This window comes from Barbus barbus, assembly GCF_936440315.1.
Source record: "Barbus barbus genome assembly, chromosome: 17".
Lineage (NCBI taxonomy): Eukaryota > Metazoa > Chordata > Actinopteri > Cypriniformes > Cyprinidae > Barbus > Barbus barbus.
This window is the reverse complement of record NC_136745.1, coordinates 2,762,629-2,789,888: the sequence shown is the minus strand read 5'-3', so window position 1 is coordinate 2,789,888 and position 27,260 is coordinate 2,762,629. Positions and strand designations below refer to the sequence as shown.

Sequence of the window (27,260 nt, the reverse complement as noted above, 5' to 3'; positions counted from 1 at the left end):
TGTTTATTTTTCGATAAAACCGTAAGAAATCCATAATAAATGTGAAAAATGCATTAGAGTAGCTTGAACAACAGTTTGAGTCAGTGGTGGACAGTAACAAAGTAATTACTGTACTTAAGTACATTTTTCAAGTATCTGAACTTTAGTGGAGTAGTTTTATTTTGACTAACATTTACTTTTACTTCTCTACATTTCAAAGCATAAGATCGTACTTTTTACTTCACTACATTTAATAAAACACGTCATTACTCCTTATAATAAATCACATGCTCCGAGACGCAGAAGCGGTGTCTGATTCATGAACAAACTGGCCCTGCGTCCCAATGTGCATACTATCTACCCTAAATAGTATTGAAAATTACTAATGTCACATAGAAGTTAGGATGGATAGTATGCACATTGGGACGAAGGCTGATTCTTTTCAATGAATGTGTTAAATCAGTTCGTAAATCGCACCAAAAGATTAATTCACGAATTGAAATTATCCAATTGCAGCTGTTCTCGACTCGACAACTCACTGATTCAAATGAACCGTTTAGAGTGAGTCTCAAGTGAACTGATCTCATCTTGTGAGCGATGATGCCGCGAAAAGTAAGTTACTAATGTTGAATTTTAGGATTAATTATTGAAACTGAAAATCATATTTAGGTCAAATCATATTCAGTTGTTTGTGGACTAAAGGTTGATCTATTAAAGCCCACTGAAATCCTTGAATGCAGACAGATCAACATCAGTGTCTCTATGTTTTAGGTCAAAAAACTAAACATTAATATAACAGATTAAATAAAATAACTCATGCAAGTTCATCTTCTGTGTTAGCACCTTTATTAAAATGCGAATAGCCCTATGTGACATCTGTTTTTATATGGTTTATCAACACTATGATTTTTTATATTGTTTAGGTCAATTAGCTGAGTAGACAGATATGAATGTTTATTTATAAGCATACTGAAAATAAGTCAATATTGTTAGCTGATGTTAACTGTCTAGCTAACAAGCTTGCTGGTGCTATGTTGAGGTAATTTTTAGATATAAAGTCCAAATATATTTATTCATCCACCTAGATAGATTACATCAGGTATTGTCTCAGATACATCTCAGTGTAAGCTTCACAGTGAACTACTACGTCTCTCTCTCCTCAGCATAGTCCAACAACAACAAGCATATATCTTGACTCCATGTACTGGTTATTCTGGGAAAATCACAGGTATTTTGAGCAGTGGGATTATAAAAAATGTATGCTAATATAAAATTAAATTAAGTAATCTATATAAAATTGCAAAATAAATCTATCTATTAGTACTTTTTGCTTAAGTACATAAAAAAATCGAGTACTTTTGTACTTTGTACACTTGAGTAAAACTGAAAAAGGAGTACTTTTACTGGAGTAATATTTTATGATACATATCTATACTTTTACTCAAGTGCTTGATTTGTGTACTTCATCCAGCACTGGTTTGAGTAGATTTTTTATTTATGAATGAGACCATTTTCCTTTGATTACAGTGTTGTTATTGAACTATTGCTAAACAACTAATTATTGTACATTAATTGCTCTAAAAGCAGAATGAGATTTAACTGTGATTTTCTCTTGTTACAATCAGTTTAACTGGTAAGATCCTCAGAGGGGACGTTGTGCAGCGAATATATAAGAATGGAAAGACAGTCTCTGTGAAGGTTGTTCTGAATGAACACAGACAGATGTTAGTTAGAGGATCAGAGAAGGACACCTGTCCTCTGTCACAGTCCAGCTCAACTCTCACACGCTGCAGCTTCTCTTTAACCGTGAAGAGAGTGAAGGGTCGATCTGGGGATTGTGAACAGTATTCACTTTTTCTGTACCGGACACGCCAGACATTAGTGTTGAAGAAAACCTCTCCCTTCCTTTGGTTTGAAGCTGTGGTTATTCCAGCACTCCAGTATGTATTGTCTCCAACCTCCACATCCCAGCAGTGTGCTCCTGAGTTAAAGCCCTCAGAACCCAGAACACATGGACACCTGTCAAACCTCTCCAGATTACCAGGAACATCTTGACCTACATCACTGAACGACACACTGGTCAGATCAGCAGAGAGTGTGAGGTAAGGATGTGCTGTGTTTGGATCTAGAGTTAATGGAGCTGCAAAGAGAATAAAATCAGATTAGAGGATAAAATATGATGTATATTAGAAAAATAAAGCTAATACATAAACATACACCATGAGGAATAGACTGTGTTTTGTAGTCATTATGAGTTTGCTGTATGATCTGATGAAATACAGTTCAGATTCACTGCAACTCAATAGAATTTCAAGTGATTATTATATATTTTTTATCATGCATGTGAATCTGTCTGTGTTTGTTTATATCTGAACTGTTGCCTTACAAAAAATAACTGCAGTACATCGAAGGAAAACAGCAGTAAAACTGAAGTATGAAGTACAGATACAATAAACTGTAGTTCAATGATACGCTGAAAATAAAGCTCATAAGATTAGGCTCAGTAATTTCACTTTAATGGCAAAAAGGTTCTTTTTATTGCCAGTAAAGTCTTCTTGTACAGGCTCTGTACTGCAGTTATACTGTATTGAGCAACATGTCGCAAGTGTCGTGGTTACAGTAGACTTGGCAAGTGTTTATTTTTATTTTTGTAATGTAGACACTCTATAAAATATTCGTACAAAAAAAAAAAAAAAATCTGTATAAAAAATTATTAGCCCGCACGTGAGATCTTCCTTTGAGCCAACGGTCGCCCTGACTACAAGTCTCTAGAGCAGCTGATCACTATAGTAACGGTAAATCAGCATCTTCTCCGTAGTGTCTACTGCAGGATGGATATAAAAGTATAAAATACGTTTTGGTTTGACAACATCGTTCATATGTGAACTATCACAATTAAAGCACAAAGACATAACTGTCACGCTCCCTCTGGGAGCAGGGAAAGGCAGAGGCGAGCAACTTCTCTTCAACACAGACTTTAATTAAGCAAACTTAGGAATCACAGGAACCGTGGAGACAGCAACTGAAGAGAGGGGTTTGACGGTCAGACTGGACACAGAGGCAGGGAAACACAGGGTTTAAGAACACTGGGAAATTAACGAGGAACAGGTGTGGACTAATCAAACACAGGGCTAGGGACTAATTAAACAATGATGACAAACGAGGACAGGAACAGGAAGGCCAAATATGGGCACGAGAGGAGGGGAACCACAAGACAAGGACTGACATTACGCCCCCCTCCGGAAGGCGTGTCCTCACGCCTAACACCATCCAATGGGGAAGGGGGGTGGGCGCTCTGGAGGCCTCCAGGGCGGTGCCCGTTCCAGGGGCCATGGCGGGTCAGGAGACTCGGGAGGCCATGGCGGGTCAGGAGACTCGGGAGGCCATGGCGGATCTGGAGACTCGGGAGGCCAGGGCGGGTCAGGAGACTCGGGAGGCCAGGGCGGATCTGGAGACTCGCGAGGCCAGGGCGGATCTGGAGACTCGCGAGGCCAGGGCGGGTCAGGGGACTCGGGAGGCCAGGGCGGATCTGGAGACTCGCGAGGCCAGGGCGGATCTGGAGACTCGCGAGGCCAGGGCGGGTCAGGGGACTCGGGAGGCCAGGGCGGATCTGGAGACTTGGGAAGCCAAGGCCTATTTTTTTCGGGTCGTGTGGCCTTGGCCCTTGGCCCGGCCACACAGGCTGTGACCCTCTTACCCCCCCCAAAATTTTCTTGGGGAAGCTCCCCCCTGGGAGCCACAGAGGAGCGGACTCTGTCGGGCGCTCTTGCAGCGCGGACTCTGTCGGGCGCTCTTGCAGCGCGGACTCTGTCGGGCGCTCTTGCAGCGCGGGGCTGGATGGAACCAGCGGAAACGCAGGAGGGCACGTGCGTGGAGCCGGCACGGGAGGGCACGTGCGAGGAGCCGGCACGGGAGGGCGCTCGGGAAGCGCGGAAACTTGGGGACGCTCTTGACGAGCTGGGCTGGACGGAACCAGCGGGAACTCAGGAGGGCACGGGCGTGGAGCCGGCACGGGAGGGCGCGTGCGTGGAGCCGGCACGGGAGGGCGCTCTGGAAGCGCGGACACTTGGGGGCACTCGGGAGGCGCGGACACTTGGGGGCGCTCGGGAGGCGCGGACACTTGGGGGCGCTCGGGAGGCGCGGGGCTGGATGGAACCAGCGGAGATGAAGGAGAGCCGGACGGAACCAGCGGGAACTCAGGAGGGCTGGACGGAACCAGCGGGAACTCAGGAGGGCTGGACGGAACCAGCGGGAACTCAGGAGGGCTGGACGGAACCAGCGGGAACTCAGGAGGGCTGGACGGAACCAGCGGGAACTCAGGAGGGCTGGACGGAACCAGCGGGAACCCAGGAGGGCTGGACGGAACCAGCGGGAACCCAGGAGGGCTGGACGGAACCAGCGGGAACTCAGGAGGGCTGGACGGAACCAGCGGGAACTCAGGAGGGCACTTGCGAGGAGCAGGTACAGGGGGGCGCTCTTGAAGCGCGGGGTTGCGGGGGTGCTCTGGGCTGAGGACAGCAGCAGTGCTGGGAAGAGTTGGGTGGCCGGAACATTTGGCAGGGCATGTGGAGGGTCCTGGCGAGCGGTGAGCTGGTGAGGCCGGGTTGTTCTCGGGTTGGGTTGGACGAAGATCGGTTTGACATTCTTCGACTTCGAAATCAATGCCATGTACATTGAGGACATAATTTATCAGCCCGATAAGGGAAAAACTGGACGTGGGGATATCGCAGCTGATGACATCTTTGTCCAAACCGAAAACACACACCGAGCGAGGCGTCAATCCAGCTCACCTCGTTGGAAAGCTCAAGAAACTCCTCAACATACCTTACCAAATCCCGACCATCCTGCCGCAGACACCAAAGCCTGTCTTCAGCCATAGTTGAGTTGTATAGGTCCAGTCTTCTGTCACGCTCCCTCTGGGAGCAGGGAAAGGCAGAGGCGAGCAACTTCTCTTCAACACAGACTTTAATTAAGCAAACTTAGGAATCACAGGAACCGTGGAGACAGCAACTGAAGAGAGGGGTTTGACGGTCAGACTGGACACAGAGGCAGGGAAACACAGGGTTTAAGAACACTGGGAAATTAACGAGGAACAGGTGTGGACTAATCAAACACAGGGCTAGGGACTAATTAAACAATGATGACAAACGAGGACAGGAACAGGAAGGCCAAATATGGGCACGAGAGGAGGGGAACCACAAGACAAGGACTGACAATAACAACATTACACCCCGAGGCCATTCACAAGTGTGACAAAAGAGAAGAAACTCTTTCCTCCGGAGAAGTTCATCAGGCGAGCAGAAGCGGAAGCATCAAGTTTAGCGGTGAGTATAATGTCTAATGTCCTCATATATCTTTATTTATGATTTTAGAGAGACTTCACAGATGTCTTATTCAATCTGCTGAGATGAGAGGAAACGCCGTGCTTATATTATTGATAATATTATTGCTCTGACTCCACAGACACTATTGGATGAGGACTGAACTGAGAGAGATGATGACACCACTGTTTTCTTCACAACTGCACTGAAATTATTACATATTTGATGATTTGTATAATTATAATATACTATAATAAACAATATTTAGTGCTGGATATACTCTGGAAATAGAATACATCTGGATTTTGTTTTTTCACAGCACTGTACACCAGCATTTATGTTCAGTAGTGTGACATTAATGTGTGGAAATGGACATTTTAGATGAATATGAGATGAGAGATTAACATTTCATCTTTTATTTACAGGTATATTTTTATCTGGATCTGATACACAACTTAGAAGATAGCACCTTTTGTTTGAACCCACCCATTTTTCATGTTACCAAAAGTATTGGAACAGATAGAATTAACATAGATTAAAGTGAAAAAGACTTAATATTTAGTTGCAAATCCTTTGCTTTCAATAACTGCATCAAGCCTGTGACCCATTGACATCACCAAACTTTTGCATTCTTCTTTTGTGATGCTTTTCCAGGCTTGCACCGCAGCCTCTTTCAGTTTTGGGGGGTTACTCCCTTCAGTCTCTTCTTTAGCAGGTAAAATGCATACTCTACAGGGTTTAAGTGTGGAGATTGACTTGGCCAGTCTAAAACCTTCCACTTCTTGCCCCTGATGAGCTCCTTTGTTGTTTTGGCACTATGTTTTGGATCATTATCTTGCTGCATGATGAAGGATCTCCCAATCAGTTTGGTTGCATCTTTCTGTAAATTGTCAGACAAAATATTTCTGTAGACTTCTGAGTTAATTTTGCTGCTGCCATCATGTGTTACATCATTAATGAAGATTAATGAGCCTGTCCCAGAAGAAGCGGTGAAAGCCCAAGCCATTACATTACTTGTGTAATGTGTACTATAATGTACACCTGTGTACACTGTTTATAAAATCAGTCCATAAAACCTTGTCACAGAATTTTTGAGGCTCGTCTCCTATTCTTCTTGCTAATGAGTGGTTTGCATCTTCTGGTGTAGCCTCTGTACTTCTGTTCATGAAGTCTTCTGCGAACAGTAGATTGTGATACCTTCACTCCTGCCCTCTGGAGGTGATGTCACTAACAGTTGTTTTAGGGTCTTTCTTTACAGCTATCACAATGTTTCTGTCATCAACTGCAGATGTTTTCCTTGATCTACCCGTTTGAGGTGTGTTACTTAGTACACCAGTGATTTCTTTCTTCCTCAGGAGATTCCAAATGGTTGTACTTGCTATTGCCAGTGTTTGTGCAATGGTATTATTGATTTTTCATCTTCTCTTAGCTTCACAATTGCTCGTTTCACGAGTTCACACTTACATATAAAAATAACGGAGCAAGTTTGCGTATTTGGCGTGCTGTCCGGGGGGAGGGCTCCAAGCTCGGTAATCATTCCCGAGCCCGGGGTACTCCCCTCGACCGGGGAGAGGGTACGAGCTCGGTATTTAGCCCAGACCCAAAGTGCTCCCCCCCAGCCCCCCCGTGCTGGGGTAGGAACCGGCTATAGGTGAGGAGTCAGGTGGTGGAGGGATGTTGGAAGACGAAAGATAATGAAGGTAAGACTGCTTGGTTATTTATAGGGATTCTCTCTCGTGCTGATTGGATAGGTGGTGTAATTGCTGATGATGAATTGGCCGTGTTAAGTATCTGCGCGTGCTCCTCCCGAAATTTGTTAATAAAACATCACTTCACGAGTTCACACTTACATATAATAATAACGGAGCAAGTTTACGTATTTGGCGTGCTGTCCGGGGGGAGGGCTCCGAGCTTGGTAATCATTCCCGAGCCCGGGGTACTCCCCACGACCAGGGAGAGGTACGAGCTCGGCATTTAGCCCAGACCCAAAGTGCTCCCCCAAAACGCTATTATTGCAGGACAGCAGCCGAAGAGGGGCTTGATAACCCCCCCCCAAAAACTTGCATGGCTTAGGCTGAAGGGATGCTGGATACTGCTGTGGTAGTGGTACTTCTGTGGAATCTGGAAGTAGAGATGAGAGGGAGGTAGGGATGCAGGCTCCTGCGGGAGCAGTCACTGCTGCGGCAGTGGAAGAATATAGAAAAGGCTCCTGCGGGAGCATTCACTGCTGCGGCAGTGGAGAAATATAGAAAAGGCTCCTGCGGGAGCGGTCACTGCAGCTGCAGTGGGGAAATACAGATAGGGCTCCTGCGGGAGCAGTCACTGCTGCGGCAGTGGAGGAATATAGAAAAGGCTCCTGCGGGAGCATTCACTGCTGCGGCAGTGGAGAAATATAGAAAAGGCTCCTGCGGGAGCGGTCACTGCAGCTGCAGTGGGGAAATACAGATAAGGCTCCTGCGGGAGCAGTCACTGCTGCGGCAGTGGAGAAATATAGAAAAGGCTCCTGCGGTAGCAGTCACTGCTACGGCAGTGGAGAAATATAGAAAAGGCTCCTGCGGGAGCAGTCACTGCAGCGGCAGTGGGGAGATACAGATAGGCTCCTGCGGGAGCAGTCACTTTTGGTGCTTTTAAGGTGCTTTTTAAACCATAAGCAAGTGACGGGCGGTTGGAGTCGTCTGTAAACAGGGGGTCGGATGGGAGTTTGGCCTGTGATTTCCTGAGGTGGAGGAAAGCTAGGAGGGCTTGGTATGGTAATATGGGCGATAGGAGGTTGAAGATGTAAACAAAGTGACCTTCTTTGACTGGTCTGTTTTACTTGTTTAATGAAGTAAAGAGATAGTTTCATCGTCCAGCACCGCTAGATCAGAAATGGTGGGGTGAAATTTTTTTTATTTTTTTAACTGGACAAATCAAGCGAGCGTGAGCACCGCCACAAAAATCACGAATATGCATAAACCCGCAGTGCTGTCTTGAGCATCTACCCGTATTGAAACTGATGCAGACCTGGCTGTCGGAGAAAAATGGGCGGTGGCGAAGTAAAGGAGATGGGTTGGATGAGACGTTTGGAATGCTTGGCACGTAGCTAGTGGATTTGGGCGGAGATGATTCTGGGCAGGGGGGAATGGATGGCTTGATGAAGGGGCATAAGGTGGTGGAGTGGGAAATGGATCGGCAGACCGCGCATGTAATGTTACGGCAGCCTAAAAATATTCTGTAATGGAGTTCGGTGTCCAGGGCTCCCCAGTAAGGGGCTTGATTCCACTGGGCCACTCGAATGGCGCATTTAGCTGCAAATAGTTTATGGTACGTATAGAAGTGGGAGCCTCCGTATGATAATGCGAGTTCGGCAACTATCGCGAGATAGTCGCCGAGCTCGCGTCTTCTGTGAGGAAATTCGGTGCAAATAACTTCCGTGTAGTGGTTGAAAGTGATCGTGAATTCGGTGAATGATAAGATACGTGACGGGTTGTTAGCTGTGTTCTTTAAAGTGACGGAAAATTCGTCAATTTGGCGATCAGCGGACGGAGGTGAAATTGGTGACAAAAAGGGAAAAAGGTCTATATCCGCACCTGACAAGATCTGTGTCCTGATGGAGTTGGCTACGGGGGTGGTTCCAGTGCGAGCACATTGGCGGGATGGGTAGGGGTGTGGCTGAAGAAAGTGAGAATGGACCGCGGGAGGAGGGAAGGGGAAAGTTAGCCGCCAAGGCAGCTAGCGGAGGCATGCTTGTGCTTGGGAAACTTCGAGGATCGGAGGAAAGGGAGGGGAAGAGAGGGGGAAAGGTGGGCGCTGGTGCTTGCGCTGTTAGCGGCTGCGTGCTCGCGCTTGGGTAAGCTCGGTGAGCAGAGGAAAGGGAGGGGAAGAGAGGGGGAATGGCAGGCGCCGGGGCTTGCACCGTGGTTAGCGGAGGCATGCTCGCGCTTGGGTAAGCTCGGTGAGCAGAGGAAAGGGAGGGGAAGAGAGGGGGAATGGCGGGTGCCGGGGCTTGCACCGTGGTTAGCGGAGGCATGCTCGCGCTTGGGTAAGCTCGGTGGGCAGAGGAAAGGGAGGGGAAGAGAGGGGGAATGGCGGGCGCCCGGGTTTGCGCCGATTGCGGAGGCATGCTCGCGCTATACGTGTGTGGTGGGGCTGCTCAGTGTTGCCAAATTCTTTCGATGGAAAGTAGCTAAAGCCAGTTTGAAAGTCGCTAAATGTCGCCAGATGACGTCATGCGCTAATTAGCATATTCATGACGTCATCAAGTCATATTGCCTTTTACATTTGTTTGTCTCTCTGTGCTCATACTGTATTTTAATGCAGCCAAAATCTCAAAAACTGTTTTTCTTTATATATTTTACTGTTTATGTTGTCAGTCAATGGGATAAATATGAAATAGTGACTGAAATGCAGCCCTTTAAGAATACATAACCAGCTCTCCCTCCTAAGAAGTTAGTCTGCAGAAAAATCCTGATTTATAATTGGGCCGTCGTCGGATGAAATCAAATAATACACACAAGATAAGACGAGACAATTCCTGTGCTGTGATTTCAGCTATATTTGTATGTAAAATTAGAGAAGCAACATAATATCTATTTGAACTGAACGCGCTGCTTACTGAACAGAGCAGATACAGAGAAAGAGGTGCGTGCGCGCTGACCTCGCGCTGTTGCGGCAGTACAGTTTGTCAATGAAGTCGCTAAATTGGCAACACTGGGGCTGCTGGCCATGGGTAGGGGAGGGGATTGGGAGTGGGGTGGGGCCGGGGCTTTGGGTGGTTCCTTGCCTCTAGCGGAGGTGTGCTTGCTCTGACGCGGCGGCTTGTGGAGGCGAAGGCCAGCTCTTCGCCAGGATGGGTTACTAGCTCGGTGGCTCGAGGTGGAGGGTGGGGGTTGGTGGCAGCGGCATCCGAGATGCGGCCTAAACTTGCTGAAGGCCTTCTGGTGCGGCCTAGTGGCCGGAGGCCCGTCCCCGAGGGAGTGGTGAATTGTTCTGGTCGTGAATAGGGAACGCCGCGGCCCTGGCTTGTTTTAGTCACTGCTTTGGACGGACGTGAAGAGTTTGAAGGCTCCCCGGACTGGAGAGAAGCGTAGAGGGCGAGGAGATCCGGCTTTGTAGAACGACTTGGAATGATGATGCTGGCGCTGGTGAGTACCTGGTGAAGTCCTGCCACGGTCCGATTTTCCACGGCTGGGGCGTAAGAAATGGCTGACGTGAAGGAGGATGCTGGAGAAGGTGGCTGACGCCTTGAAGATGCAGGTGATGGCATGCCTCGATGCCTGGATGTATGAGCGGGTGCTGCGCGGGAAAGCCGGCGGCCCCGTGTTGCAGCCGTGACTCGAATGTGATGTCCTGCGAAGCGCTGGTGCAGAGGACAGCTGCTGGTGATACAGGAGGATCCGTGGTTTCCAAGGAATTTTTGTTTGCGAAAAGTTCTGTCTCTGACATGGTTCTGCGATTGGGTGTGCCAATGTTGGAAGACGAGAGATAATGACGGTAAGACTGCTTGGTTATTTATAGGGATTCTCTCTCGTGCTGATTGGATAGGTGGTGTAATTGCTGATGATGAATTGGCCATGTTAATTATCTGCGCGTGCTCCTCCCGAAATTTGTTAATAAAACATAACTTTTCACCCATAGACACCTCTCTGGTTTTCATGTTGGTTACACATCTAACTAACTATAAATGCAGTCTGCACAAATCTGAAACTGAGCGCAGACATTCAGTGCTATTTATTGTTTGAATAATCAACTAATAGGACACACCAGGGCAACAAAACACACCTGTCAGTCACATGTTCCAATACTTTTGGTAACATGAAAAATGGGTGGGTTCAAACTAAAGGTGCTATCTTCTAAGTTGTGTATCAGATCCAGATGAAAATACCTGTAAATAAAAGCTGAAATGTTAATCTCTCATCTCATATTCATCTTTTGATGTCAAACCCAAATGTTTTCAGTCTACAGCAAGAATAAAGGAATTGGCCTTACTGTTCCAATACTTTTGGAGGGCACTGTATGTGCAAATAAAACTTGTTATTCTGAATATTCTGGTTGCATTTCAGTGTTACTGTACAGCATTTTATTAGTATTGCACTTCGGTAGTATTGAATTGTACTTCAGTTGTATTATATATCGGAGTGCTACTGCAGTTTTATTGCAGTATAACAGTAGTACTACTTCAGCTGAATTGCAGTAATACTACAGCTCTACTGCAGTTGTATTTCAATAGTACTTCAGATGTATTGCAGTAAAACAGCGATAATACAGTTTTTTTTCATGTCCAAAAAACTGCATTTTTCTACATGTAACAAAAACTGCAGTATTACTTTTTAAAAAACTGCAGCAATTTTTTTGTAAGGGTTTAATCATTTGTACTGGTGTCTGAAGTCAGATCTGCTGGAGACTCACTGTGTTTGAGAGTCTCCTGCGTCTTCTTCCAGACTCTGAACAGCAGGTTACTCAAGTAATGTGGCACAAGAATCAAAGCTCCTGAACTCATCTGTGGATCCGGCTGTGAGATCTGGACTCTGGAAGAACATTCAGGATCAGAACTGAAGAGGATTTGAGTTCAGATCCACTGAGAGAAGAAACACCAGCAGCTCAACTTACCTTTCCATCGTGATGCTAAACTCCTGGAAAATAGAGAGTTTGAAAAACATTTTAATAACTTATAAGACTTTACTTAATCATAACAGTTCATTTTCTCATTGTTAATCAGCATCTCTAGGTAATTGGTAAGTTGTTTTGAAGCTGAATTCAGTCGTCACCTTCAGAAAGCAGGTATTGCTGGCTTTCATCATCTCCTCCGTGTCTTTGATTGTGTGAGAAAGAGCTGAGATGTGTCTGTTCATCTCCTCCAGCTTCTCCTTCATCATCTGCTGCTTCTGCTCCTCTTCCTCTCTCAGTGCAGTGATTGTAGCTTCTTCTTCATCTCTGAGAAACTGATGAAGCTTCTCAAACTCCTCTTTAATCTGACGCTCTGTGTGCTCAGCTTGAGACTGAAATCACATCACATTCACTTCAGTCAGCTCTGCTTTAACACTCACTCCATTAATGTCCATCATCAACTCTTTACTCTGTATCCTCACCTTGATGTGTTGCACTGTTTTATCACACTCTGCTTTCATTTCTTCTGCATGTTTGAGCTTGTTTTTTAAAGATGTCAGTGCTGTATTCAGCTCCTTCTACAAGTTAAGATGAAAATCTGTTAAACTTGTGTAGCTAAGAGCTTTAGTATGTTTAGAAGTTTTCATAGTTATTGTAAATTGTGTGACGTATGGTCATTCTCATGAAGTAGTCCCATTTGTGCCTGAAATTTGCAGGACATATATTTTTTAATTATTTAACTTGTAAAGGATAAACATATACAAATATTACTAGCAAAGCACTGTGTTTATCATATGGAACGCAAGACATTTTCTGATCATACCTTGTGAGATGAAAGCACTTCTCTGATGGGTCTGAATGTGTGATTGACATGTTTCTCTGAGTCTCTGCACACTAAACACACCGGCTGCTTGTCCTCCAGACAGAAGAGTTTGAGTTTCTCACTGTGTAAACTGCAGATCTCCTCAGATCCTGATGAACGCCTCTCATTTCTCTCCTTTATCAGTGAATCACACAAGTTTTTTAACGCTAGATTACGTGGAGGCTCTGATCTTGAGGATCTTCTCCTGCAGACGGGACACTCCTGAGTTTTCTTGGTCTTCCAGAACTGCTGAAGACACTCTTTACAAATACTGTGACTACAGGACAGAATAATAGGATCCTTGAAGATATCACAGCACACGGGACAAGAAAGCTCTTCCACAGATTTAGAATCCATTTCCTCTTCTTCTGCAACGATCTACAATTTACTTTCACTTTCTGAACTTTGCTTTGAAAAGAAAATAATTATAATTACAATCAAAATCTAATTTATGTGATAAACTTCTCAAAAAATCCTCATTTATAGTGTGCTCCTTTGATGCACAGCACTCTTTTCAGCTTTCAGTATGATATATAAAGGAGAAATCATAAGTCTAGTCACTTCCTGGAAGGGTAAAGGTTGTGAGAGGGAGGAGTTTCTAATGAGATTTTGGACCTTTTGAACACAGACTGAATATATAGTTTTATTTGAACTTTAATTGTGCTTTCATCTCCTGGACTCAATGAACTGAATGCATAATATAAATTAATCTAACTATATGGAGAATAAATTAAGTAATTGAAAGAGAATTCAATCATATGTAATAATTTTTACTAAACTGTTAAGTTATAATAATTGAATAATAATTAAAGAACAACAAGTTTTTGTTTCTAGGGCAGTCCAGGGCCCTCCTTCAGTGCAACCTTCTTCTTTTTCAATGCAACCATGACTTTATAAAGAAAAAAAATAAAGAATTTTGCTTGTTGCCTTACTTTTATTTATTTTATTTATTTATTATTTAATGTATCTAATAATAGTTTCCGATTATCGCCTTTGTAAAAAAAATATTTCAGAAACATGGATGCGGATTTGTTTATGGAGTGTGAGGAGGAGGAGCTGGAACCATGGCAACAGCTAAATTCAATGGATGATTCGGGAGGAAATGCTGAAAGCAGTACTCCCACTGGTGTGTAATTTGATAGGTTTTTCTATAACATTTATAGTTAAATGTATGTTTATTTACACATGTAAATACTAAATTTATTTCATTTTATTGCTTCTAATGTCCTCATTTGTTAGTCACTTTGGATAAAAGCATATTGTAACTAAGAAATATTTTCTGTTTCTTTTAATAAATAATTTTTATTATCATTATGCTAAATAAAACCTGTCCTTCTTCACTGTTTAGTGTCTTCAACTCCCGCCGCGAAGGTTGATATTCCAGCTGAGCCTAAAACCTCAAGCAAGAGATGTGGAGCGGCGGCCAGATCATTAGAATCATAGGGGAAGTCGTGGCCTAATGGTTAGAGAGTCAGACTCGTAATCCAAAGGTTGTGGGTTCGAGTCTCGGGCCGGCAGGGATTGTAGGTGGGGGGGAGTGAATGTCCAGTGCTCTCTCCACCCTCAATACCACGACTGAGGTGCCCTTGAGCAAGACACCGAACCCCCAACTGCTCCCCGGGCGCCGCAGCATAAATGCTGCCCACTGCTCCGGGTGTGTGTTCACGGTGTGTGTGTGTGTTCACTGCTGTGTGTGTGTGTTCACTGCTGTGTGTGTGTTCACTGCTGTGTGTGTGCACGTTGGATGGGTTAAATGCAGAGCACGAATTCTGAGTATGGGTCACCAGTATGTCACTTCACTTCACAGAATCTGTCAGATGAGTCGAGGTGAGATAAAGCTGCTTTAAATCAGCAGTTCACCCAAAAATCAGTCTTTCATTATCATCACCCTAGTCTTATGGCATCAGCTATCCATGCCCTGCCTTTGGACCTTCTTAGAATGAGGACGTTCATAAAGCGGGTTTTATCTCTTCATCTCCGCTCTGTCACAGTAACGCACTCGTGCACAGCAGCGCTGCGTCATTGGAGGAATGCAGAGTTCTACACTCAGGGGACCCCCCTCGGGGCCAAGTTGCGGAAAGTGGTAACAACAGACACGTCCATAACAGGATGGGGAGCAGAAGAGCAGAACAGTGAATGGTGTGTGGTCGAGCACACTTCATTCAGCCCACATAAATTATTTGGAGCTCCTCACTGTTTGGAAGGCTCTAAATTATTTCCTGCCCCGCCTGCAGGGACATCATGTGCTTGTGCGTTGTGACAACAACACCACAGCCGTTGCTTATATCAACCGCCAAGGTGAGATGTGTTCCTCAAAGCTTCATGCCCTAGATCACGAGCTTGTTAGTATGGAGCAGGTGGCACTTTCTGTCGTTATGGGCGACCCATATCCCAGGCATTCTGAATAGGGGTGCAGACCTTTTGTCGAGGGGGAACCTACTCTATGGAGCATGGCGCCACCACCCTCAGATAGTGGGTCTGCTGTGGAAGAGGTTCGGTCAGACAGGCATTGATCTCTTCGCCTCACGCAAAAACACCCACTGTCCTATGTACTTCTCGCTATGGGACGAGGATGCCCCCCTCAGCGTGGACGCACTGGCCCACCCATGGCCCAAGGTGCTGCTCTACACATTTCCTCCGCTCTGCCTAATAACTTCTACTCTGGCCAGGGTGAAAGATCAGAGCCTGACTCTGATTTTGATAGCACCCAAATGACCCAAAACCATGGCCCCTCCCATTATGCACAGACCTCCTGTCCCAAGCGAACGGGGAAATCTACCATCCTCACCCAGACAGGGTGGCTCTCTGGGCATGGACCATGATTTTTCCGCCAAGGGGTGAGAGATTACGAAAATGATTGTTTATTTTTGATAATTATTATTTTATTTCAGTTCGTTTTTCAATAACTGTTGTTAGTTTCGTTTCATTTAAGTTTTTAAATTATGTTCACATTTTTATTTTATTTCAGTTTACAAAATAGTTTTTTCATCAATCGTTTTCGTCTTCGTTTTAGTCTTCATTTACGAAAATAACCTTGCACCGTAGCCACCTAGATCCAGACTGTATCCAGATCAGATGGTCACTGCAGCCACTCGGATCCAGTCCATATCCAGATCAGATGGTGGATCAGCACCTAGAGATGACCTCTACAGTCCTGAACATCAGCAGAGACGAGGACAACTAGATGAGCCCCAGAGACTGATCCCCAGTGAAGACCCTGTCTCCTTGACTGCCATCGGGACTAGACCACAGGAACCAAATGAGTCCTTTGCACAATCTGATTCTGCTTTAGCCTAGATTTAAACTGCTGATTTTGTCTGGCCAGAGGAGAATGACACTATTTCGACAAACTATTTCCCCGTCTAAATACTGTAAAGCTAATATAAAGCCACCCAGCTTTATATCAAGATGATGTAAAGCTGCTTTGACACAATTTGCATTGTTTTAAAAAGAAAAAAAAGGCAGCTCTACTCCTGGCCTTGGTTTCCGCCAAACGTGTCAGTGATTTGCACGCACTCTCTGTTCATCCCTCGTGCACTAATTTCTCTCTCTGTGGAGAAAAGGTCTTTCTCAGGCTTAATCCCGCCTTTATGCTTTCCGGCTTTCACTTTTGAAGTGCTTGAGCGTTCCGATTTAAACCCTTCTCCATTTTCCTCTGAGGAGGATCAGAGGCTGAATGCTTTGTTTCCTGTTCGTGCCCTGCCGTTGTATATCGACAGGACCAGCCCTTTCAGAAGTGACCAGCTCTTCATTTCTTGGGCCCTCCTGAACACGGGGAATCCCATTTCTAAGCAACGCCTCTCTCATTGGCTCATGGAAGCCATCTCCTTGGCATATGAATCTAAGGGAGTGTGACCTCCAGGGGGCCTCAAAGCACATACCACTAGGGCCATTTCGGCCTCCTGGGCCCTATTTAAAGGGGTTTCCTTGCAAGACATTTGTGCTGCTGCAAGTTGGGCCTCACCACATACATTTGTAAGATACTACCGGCTTGATGTTACCCAGACCCCGGTAGCTCATTCTGTTTTAGGTGAGGGTTCTTCACAGCCTTGTGCTGCTATACTCTCTACACCTTTTATGCCTGGGTTGTCCAGCTCGACTTATTCATGTCATTAAGCAGGTCATCTGTACCCTCCCTCGACATAAATGATATATATATATATATATATATATATATATATATACTCCTTCAGCATGAGGTGTGTGTCAGGTTTTGTATGCATGTTACCACATGTCATTCCTTATGGTGGGTGTTGTGTTCCCACCTTTTTTGGGGGGTCAAATTTTGTCCCTAGTGTCCTCAGACAGCTCTTTGGTCTTGCCCATAGTGGAGAGGTTGGAGTCTGATTGATTGAGTGTGTGAACATATGTCTTTTATACAGGTAACAAGTTCAAACTGGTGCAATTAATACAGGTAATGAGTGGAGGATAGGAGAGCTTCTTAAAGACAAACTAACAGGTCTGTGAGAGCCAGAATTCTTGCTGGTTGGTAGGTGATCAAATACTTATTTCATGCAATAAAATGAAAGTTAATTATTCAAAAATCATACAATGTGATTTTCTGGATTTCTTTTTTATATATTCTGTCTCTCACGGTTGAGGTGTACCTACGATGAAAATTACAGATCTCTCCACTCTTTGTAAGTGGGAAAACTTGAAAAATCGGCAGTGTATCAAATACTTATTTGCCCCACTGTAAGTGGTCTTTGTACTTTGGTATTTTCAAGAGTCTGTCCACCAGAGGGAGTTTGTCTGAGGTAACCAACTCCTGGAAGTCTAGAGCAAAGTTTGATTCAAAACTGTTTAAACAAGTATAATAATCTAACCTATATGTTTAAATTTACTTAAAGATTACAGGCAGGTGTGTTGGAGCAGCGTTTTAGCTGAACTCTGCAGAAAGGTAGCTTTCCAGGAGCAGGACTGGTTACCCCTGATGAATACTGTCACGAATTCAGCCTCTGTGGCTCCCTCCGCTCACCACCAGAGGACACCGTCACCTGAGTATTAATCATCACTGGACTTCATTTCCCACATGCCCCGTACCTGTGGCTGATTTCACTCACAGGTGTTTCCCATTGATTCTCAACTACTTAAACTGTTCTCCCAGCTTCCTCATTGCGAAGTCTTGTCTTGCCATGCAAACATTTCCGAGCGTTTATTCCATGTGTGATTCCCCGTGTATGACCTGGACTCTGATTCTCTGCCGCCTGCCTATTCTGATTCCATCCGCCTTGTCATTTGATTATCCTGTGTGTTTGCCACCTGCCCTGATCTCTAGCCTGAACTCTGACTTTGATTCTTATCTACATTGTGTTTGAAGCCCGTGATTGAACTCTGCCTGTTTGACTTGCATTCTGTTTTAATAAAGCTGCACATGGATCCTAACGTCACTGACTCCTCGTTACAAATACTCCTATTTACTGTAGCACTGAATTTATATTTGTGTTAAATCATGGGTTAGACAACAAGACTGTTAATACTCAAATATACTTTATTAGACTATACATGGTTCACACCTTATATCAAGCAACTCTACAGAGAGTTTGAGCACAGTTTCTGTCCCGGTGTTGATATTTTTTCACAACCAATTAACTAATGTAATTTTAGGCCACACTGTATTATAAGGCCTAATTCTCACTATTAACTAACTATTAGCTACAACTTTTGCCTCAAACTCCTAATTTGATGCTTATTAATTGTTAGTAAGGTAGTTGTTCAGGTTTATTTTGCCATGTATTCATTTATTGACTTTTCAGCATTGTTACAGGTACCCAAAGACGTTTTTCATTAGGGGACACTGAATTATTTTGCTGTTGCAATAAAATGTCAATACCAATTTACTTATTAAAATACAGAAAAAGAAATAAAATACATCATAGGAATACACAAAGTTCGTAAAGTAAAATTCGTAATTGTTTAAAAGTCTACACATATAGGGAATAGGTGATCTCCTGTATTTTTCTGTTTGGCATCTGGGGATTGTCAGTTTATCTGAGTTTCTCATCTGGCGTCCAGTCACCTCCTCCCTGAGTGTGGTAGCCAGTCTCTAAAACTAGACTTGTATAGCTTCCTAGCAAAATCAAGACACGGTTGGACTCGTCTCTCTGCTAGTGTGCACAATCCAAGAAGGGACAGGGTGTCAGAATATCCTTGATACCTTTGTCCCAGTATGATTTTACAGATCAGTAGTCAATGAACAGTGCCAAACTGGAACTGCATACTCTAACACAGGGTGCACATACCCTGTATAGATGATAACCAATTCTTGATCTCGAACACCAAATTTCTTTAGCCGGCGGAGAGCAAAATGCAAAAAACATGTGGTCCACTTGACCATCCCATTTTAAATCAAGTTCAGGAATGAGGTAGGATTAAGGATCTAGAATATGGTCATGCAGAATAAGACATTAACATGTGCTTTAGAAGTACTAATAAACAGCCATGCTAGTAATATGCATGCTAATAAACAACTAAATTGTGAGAATTGGTCCTTAAAATAAAGTGTTACCATAATTTTTCTTTAATTTCTGTATAATCTATATGTTGAAGTAATTTAAATGTGACTGATGAATGAGATCCATTTTCCACTGATTACAGAGTTGTTGTTTAAAAGAAGAAGAGAGATTTAGAAGCAGATTTAACTGTGATTTTCTCTTGTTACAATCAGTTTAACTGGTAAGATCCTCAGAGGGGACGTTGTGCAGCGATTATATAAGAATGGAAAGACAGTGTCAGTGAAGGTTGTTGTGAATGAACACAGACAGATGTTAGTTAGAGGATCAGAGAAGGACACCTGTCCTCTGTCATAGTCCAGCTGAATTCTCATACGTTGGAGCTTCACTTTAACAGTAACGTGAGTCGAGGGTTGATCTGGAGACTGTGAGTAGTATTCGTTGTTTATGTACCGAAAGTACCAGACATCAGTGTTAAAGAAAACTTCTCCTTTCCTTTGGTTTGATGCTGTGGTTATTCCAGCACTCCAGTATGTATTGTCTCCAACCTCCACATCCCAGCAGTGTGCTCCTGAGTTAAAGCCCTCAGAAGCCAGAACACACGGATAAAAGTCAAACCTCTCCGGATTACCAGGAAGACTTTGACGCAAATCACTGTAGGACACACTGGTCAGATCAGCAGAGAGTGTGAGCCAACAACCTTCTGTGTTTGGGTCTAGAGTTAATGGAGCTGCGAAGAGAATAAATTCAGATTTGAGGATGAAATATTAGGGTATTAGAAATGTAAACTTAAATACATAAATATACACCATGAGGAAAAGACTGTGTTTTGTAGTAATTATGAGTTTGATATGTCTGTGTGAGCTGATGATCTAATAAAACAGTTCAAATTCACTTAAATCCCATAGTTATTATTAAATCTATTCACTATTAAATTAATAGTGCTGTCAATGGATTAAAAAAAAAACTAATTAAATTGCACATTTTTTCTGAAATTAATCCCACGCGATTAATCCCACCTAACATTAAAGTTTTTAAATATACTTTTATATTGCAATAATTTCACATTCAATCTTCAAAGTAATGTAGAAACAACATTTACATTTAGCAGACACTTCTATCCAAAGCAACTTACAAATGATGACAATAGATGCAATCATAACCAACAAAAGAGCAATGATATGCCAGTGCTATGACAAGTCTCAGTTATCTTAACGTAGCAAGGTCGAAATCCTTTTTTTGATTGATCTTAGGAAATATTCTAATATTTTGAGATACTGATTTTTGACTTTCATAAGCTGTAAGCTCTAATCATCAAAATTAAAACAAAAAAACTTTTGAAATGTTTTACTTAACATGTAATGAATATAGAAAATATGAAAGTTTCACTTTTTGAAATAAGTTACAATATAAAAATTAACTTTTTCAAGATATTCTAATTTTTTGAGATGCACCTGTGTGTGTATATATATACATATGTATGCATGTATGAAGAGTTCATTTGCAAAAACAGATAACTCTTTTCAAAAATCAAGTTTTCCATTGTGCATTCCAATTAATTTCAATCAAACTGCAGTTGGGTTATTTTGATTAGGGACAAAATTATAAAAAAAATACTAGCTAACTAACACAATAAAAACATGATAGTGTAATACATGATTTAAAGCAAAAAAAAACAAAAACAGTTAGCTGTTCTTGCAAATAAACGCTTCATATATATATATATATATATACAGGTCCTTTTCAAAAAATTAGCATATTGTGATAAAGTTAATTATTTTCTGTAATGTACTGATAAACATTAGACTTTCATATATTTTAGATTCATTACAACACAACTGAAGTAGTTCAAGCCTTTTATTGTTTTAATATTGATGATTTTGGCATACAGCTCATGAAAACCCAAAATTCCTATCTCAAAAAGTTCGCATATTTCATCCGACCAATAAAAGAAAAGTGTTTTTAATACAAAAAAAAAAAAAAGTCAACCTTCAAATAATTATGTTCAGTTATGCACTCAATACTTGGTCGGGAATCCTTTTGCAGAAATGACTGCTTCAATGCGGCGTGGCATGGAGGCAATCAGCCTGTGGCACTGCTGAGGTGTTATGGAGGCCCAGGATGCTTCGATAGCGGCCTTAAGCTCATCCAGAGTGTTGGGTCTTGCGTCTCAACTTTCTCTTCACAATATCCCACAGATTCTCTATGGGGTTCAGGTCAGGAGAGTTGGCAGGCCAATTGAGCACAGTAATACCATGGTCAGTAAACCATTTACCAGTGGTTTTGGCACTGTGAGCAGGTGCCAGGTCGTGCTGAAAAATGAAATCTTCATCTCCATAAAGCTTTTCAGCAGATGGAAGCATGAAGTGCTCCAAAATCTGCTGATAGCTAGCTGCATTGACCCTGCCCTTGATAAAACACAGTGGACCAACACCAGCATCACTGACTGTGGGTACTTGACACTGGACTTCAGGCATTTTGGCATTTCCCTCTCCCCAGTCTTCCTCCAGATTCTGGCACCTTGACTTCCGAATGACATGCAAAATTTGCTTTCATCCGAAAAAAGTACTTTGGACCACTGAGCAACAGTCCAGTGCTGCTTCTCTGTAGCCCAGGTCAGGCGCTTCTGCCGCTGTTTCTGGTTCAAAAGTGGCTTGACCTGGGGAATGCGGCACCTGTAGCCCATTTCCTGCACACGCCTGTACACGGTGGCTCTGGATGTTTCTACTCCAGACTCAGTCCACTGCTTCCGCAGGTCCCCCAAGGTCTGGAATCGGTCCTTCTCCACAATCTTCCTCAGGGTCCGGTCACCTCTTCTCGTTGTGCTGCGTTTTCTGCCACACTTTTTCCTTCCCACAGACTTCCCACTGAGGTGCCTTGATACAGCACTCTGGGAACAGCCTATTCGTTCAGAAATTTCTTTCTGTGTCTTACCCTCTTGCTTGAGGGTGTCAATGATGGCCTTCTGGACAGCAGTCAGGTCGGCAGTCTTACCCATGATTGCGGTTTTGAGTAATGAACCAGGCTGGGAGTTTTTAAAAGCCTCAGGAATCTTTTGCAGGTGTTTAGAGGTAATTAGTTGATTCAGATGATTAGGTTAATAGCTCGTTTAGAGAACCTTTTCATGATATGCTAATTTTTTGAGATAGGAATTTTGGGTTTTCATGAGCTGTATGCCAAAATCATCAATATTAAAACAATAAAAGGCTTGAACTACTTCAGTTGTGTTGTAATGAATCTAAAATATATGAAAGTCTAATGTTTATCAGTACATTACAGAAAATAATGAACTTTATCACAATATGCTAATTTTTTGAAAAGGACCTGTATATATATAACAAAATGAAAACAAGTACATAGAATAGAAAAAGAGAAAGCTAGTGTTAGAGGCCTTTTTTTAAGAAAACAAGCAGTTAGAAAACAAATAAAGAGTGCCATTTAACATTACAATTGAGAGCTACCAATTTTAACATTGATTAGACTTCAAAAAATAACAACTTCTAATTTTAGTGAACTTAAAACAATCTTCACATAAACCCATTATAATAAATGTTCAGCAATCTGTGCCCTTCAGCAAGTAGGAAATATACAGAAAATGAATAAAGTTATCAAACACTAAATTCTAAATTAAATATAGATGAATCCTTAAAGCTACAAAAGTTTTTGATTTCCTCTTTTTTCTTTTGTTCTTTGATGAACAGACCTCACAGCAGCTGGTTATTAGGTTATCTGGCTGCTGTTACTTTAAGAGCTGCCGCTGCTGAACGTGACGCGGATCTGACGCGCATCGTGTTTTCTCTCACCTTTTTCTGACTCGCTTCAGGTCTTAAAGTCTCTGCTAATGAGCTGACCAGTTGAATCGGGTGTGTTAGATGAGGGAGACAGAGCTGGGCTGCTCTAGGACAGTTTTGAAAACCGCTGCATTTCAGAGGCATGTTTTTAAATGTGACTCATTTAACAAATACTTAAATGCATGCACAGTTTTAAAGAAGCTTTAATCGCCTTTTTGGTAACTTAACTGATGACATAACTACGACATAGCATGCTCGTAGTTTAATTTGCGCTTTAATATAAAATTATATACAGTGCACTGCCACATTTGTGCGTGCTATTGAAGCTATGTTCATTTTGACAGCACTAATTCCTATTAAATGTTAATCTATCTTGTCTTGTTTATAGCTGAACTGTTTAATCTTTTGTACTGGTGTCTCCTGAAGTCAGATCTGCTGCAGACTCACTGTGTTTGAGAGTCTCCTGCATCTTCTTCCAGACTCTCAACCGCAGGTTACTCAAGTAATGTGGCACATGAATCAAAGCTCCTGAACTCATCTGTGGATCCGGCTGGGAGATCTGGACTCTGGAAGAACATTCAGGATCAGAACTGAAGAGGATTTGAGTTCAGATCCACTGAGAGAAGAAACACCAGCAGCTCAACTTACCTTTCCATCGTGATGTTAAAGTCCTGGAAAATAGAGTAAAAAAAAAAAATAATTTTAATATCTTATCAAATGCTCATAACTGTTCATTTTCTGTATTCAAATTAAGAGTTTGATCATTGATTATGTAATTGACATGTTTTATGCAAAAACAGTGAAGCTGAATTCAGTCGTCACCTTCAGAAAGCAGGTATTGCTGGCTTTCATCATCTCCTCCGTGTCTTTGATTGTGTGAGAAAGAGCTGAGATGTGTCTGTTCATCTCCTCCAGCTTCTCCTTCATCATCTGCTGCTTCTGCTCCTCTTCCTCTCTCAGTGCAGTGATTGTAGCTTCTTCTTCATCTCTGAGAAACTGATGAAGCTTCTCAAACTCCTCTTTAATCTGACGCTCTGTGTGCTCAGCTTGAGACTGAAATCACATCACATTCACTTCAGTCAGCTCTGCTTTAACACTCACTCCATTAATGTCCATCATCAACTCTTTACTCTGTATCCTCACCTTGATGTGTTGCACTGTTTTATCACACTCTGCTTTCATTTCTTCTGCATGTTTGAGCTTGTTTTGTAAAGATGTCAGTGCTGTATTCAGCTCCTCCTACAAGTTAAGATGAAAATCTGTTAAACTTGTGTAGCTAAGAGCTTTAATATAGTTGTATTGTTAATTGTATTCATATGCAGTGCATTACAGTAACGGATTACTTTTTGCTGTAATGCAGCAGTGTAAGGTATTACTAATCAATCTCATATTTTGCTCGCAGTGTTGTGCAAGTTACTTCTAAACTGTAATACATTACAGATTACTTGTTACTGTTATTTAAAAGTAATTATTTATCTTACAATATTACTGTGTCAGAACTGTAATGCGTTACATGACTCCTGTACAGCAAACAGTAATCCGTTACTTTTGTAACGCGTTACTCCCAACACTGTTATAATCGGTACGTTCAGTAACGCTTGCGTTACAACACACTTTTAGCCTCAAATTTAATTGTTTAAAGAAAAGAAGAAAAAAAACAACAACAGCAAGAGCGCGAGACATTAACGAATAAAAAATGCCGCAAGTAAGTTATATTTCCTGTTCGTGGTCAGTCAATAGCCGCGTGTGATATTGTAATTAAAGACTAAACAGTGACAGCTTCTGATATATTTGTTTAGCAATTTATTTCATTCATCTCCCTCTCACCAGTGGAACTTTGTATTGTGTGACGTAGTCCAGTGAAGAGGTGTTTAGGGTGGGTTTTACAGGAGTGCCGCGGGGCTGCTGGCCCGACCGTGGAAACGCGGCATGGTTTCGGCCTCTGTGCTCGAGGTCCGAGGCTATTAGCCCCGGCTCGCTGTAAGCCCTGGCTCACACTGGCCAGTGGAAAAGCGGCTAATGGGTGAAGATGGCTTCTACTTCTGTAGATATTTTGGTGAAAGTAACTCAAAAGTAATACAGGAGTCATGTAACGCATTACAATTCTGAGACAGTAATATTGTAAGGTAAGGAATTACTTTTATATAACAGTAACAAGTAATCTATAATGTATTACTGTTTGGAAGTACCGTATTGACCCGAATATAAGACAATGTTTTTTTCTTGGAAATACTTCTGAAAAAACACGGTCGTCTTATAATCAGGGTCTAGACTTTGACATGTCAATAATACACCCCAACAATAGGTGGTGCCAAACACGCATAAAACGAGTGTGCCATGAAATATATAATGAAATATGTGTTGTAAAGATCACGAGAGAAAACTAAATAAAAAGATCCCTGCTGGAAAAAACAATAGAACCCTGCTCAAAACACAACAGAAAATGTAATGGATTTAATGGTTATGATGGGAATTGTATTGGTTTTAATGGAAACTATAATGGTGTCTACTGGCATGTGATGGATTCTATTGGTGGGATGTTAAATACTATTGGAAAAATGCCCAAAACATAGGAATTTTGTAATGGTTTTACTGGGAAAAGCTAATGGTTTATAATGGTATTTTAATGGAAACCATTGGAATTTCTGTGATGGTTTCTATTGTTGTGTTTTTAGCAGGAAATGCTTACAGCGGCATGAGTCGTGGCTGTCATGTTAGCCTGATGGGACCAAACTTCCTCTGTAAGTGATTTTAAACATAAAACAGTACCCAGATTTGAAGACTACAGTAAGATTTCACTTCTACTGTTAATACAATTTTGGTAGGCTACTACTGTATGAGATGGATAGCCTAAATATTATATAATTCAGATGGGCTACCTGTTATTTTTATGGTATATCAAAAAGTGTATATTTTTAAATATCATTGTTGGTACATTTTACCAGTATTTACCATGCTTTCAAAACAAGAATTAAAATGGGAAAAATATGCAATATGAAAATAATGTGTTTTACAGAGAGAAAAAAAAACAAGATTTGGTTTTTCCAAAAGGTACATCTGGGACAGGGGGGTCGTCTTATATCCGGGTCAATGTGGTAACTTGCACAACACTGTTCATATGTTGCATGGCCACTCTAAGTGTTCTATTTGTGCCTAAAATTTGCAGGATGCATATCATTTTAACTTATTTAACTTGTAAAGGATGAACATTCAACTGATCTCTCAAAGCACTGTGCTCAGCATAGGAAATGAAAGACATTTGTCATACCTTGTGAGATGAAAGCACTTCTCTGATGGGTCTGAATGTGTGATTGACATGTTTCTCTGAGTCTCTGCACACTAAACACACCGGCTGCTTGTCCTCCAGACAGAAGAGTTTGAGTTTCTCACTGTGTAAACTGCAGATCTCCTCAGATCCTGATGAACGCCTCTCATTTCTCTCCTTTATCAGTGAATCACACAAGTTTTTTAACGCTAGATTACACAGAGGATCTTGTTTTGTGGATCTTGTCCTGCAGACGGGACACTCCTGAGTATTCTTGGTCCTCCAGAACTGCTGAAGACATTCTTTACAAATACTGTGACTACAGGACAGAATAATAGGATCCTTGAAGATATCACAGCACACGGGACAAGAAAGCTCTTCCACAGATTTAGAATCCATTTCCTCTACAAATATCTACAGTTTACTTTCACTTTCTGAACACTGCTTTGAAAAGTAAATAATCATTACAATCAATTCTCTGAAATGCTCATCTATAGTGTCCTCTGATCTCCACAGCACTCTTCAGGATGATGTAAAGGAGAAATCACTTCCTGCCAAAGGTTGTGAGAGGGTGGGGTGTCTGATGACCTTTAGAAGCTTCTAAATACAGCCTGATTGCATTGTTTATTTATATCTTTATTTTATTCTACTGAACTCAATGAACTGATAAACTAAAGAAACTATATATAACATACGCTTATGAGCAGTCAGTGATCCTCAATGCAAACATCTTTTATTTGATTGACTTTAATCATTTCAAATATGAGCAGTCATTATCATCGATTAAATGTCATCTATGTAAAACTGATTCAAATACAACACTGGCTTTTAAAAACAACAACAACAATGCATTTTTGTTCATGTAGCAATTGAATAAATATCCTAATAAATAAAAAAATATTGACAGATTTATTGTTTGACGCGCATCTCGTGGGTTTTGCGGCTGTTGGCATCCGAGGTGTGGCCTTTATTTTGACATTGGCGACAACGATCTATATTTTTGAT

At 42.3% G+C, this 27,260-nt stretch overlaps 1 protein-coding gene across 1 annotated transcript; it reads right to left on the bottom strand.

The window, feature by feature from the left end:
• Positions 1-1,135: 1,135 nt before the first annotated feature.
• Positions 1,136-26,804, bottom strand: LOC306883167 (uncharacterized protein). Its single transcript, XM_079438289.1, has 13 exons — positions 26,259-26,804; positions 24,134-24,229; positions 23,813-24,043; positions 23,639-23,661; positions 23,438-23,556; positions 19,390-19,929; positions 14,145-14,203; positions 12,709-13,125; positions 12,368-12,463; positions 12,047-12,277; positions 11,889-11,911; positions 11,688-11,806; positions 1,136-2,119 (listed from the first exon to the last, which is right to left on the bottom strand). Exons 1-13 carry the CDS (start codon positions 26,652-26,654, stop codon positions 1,575-1,577), a joined length of 2,895 nt encoding a protein of 964 aa, XP_079294415.1. The 5' UTR covers positions 26,655-26,804; the 3' UTR covers positions 1,136-1,574.
• Positions 26,805-27,260: the final 456 nt, after the last annotated feature.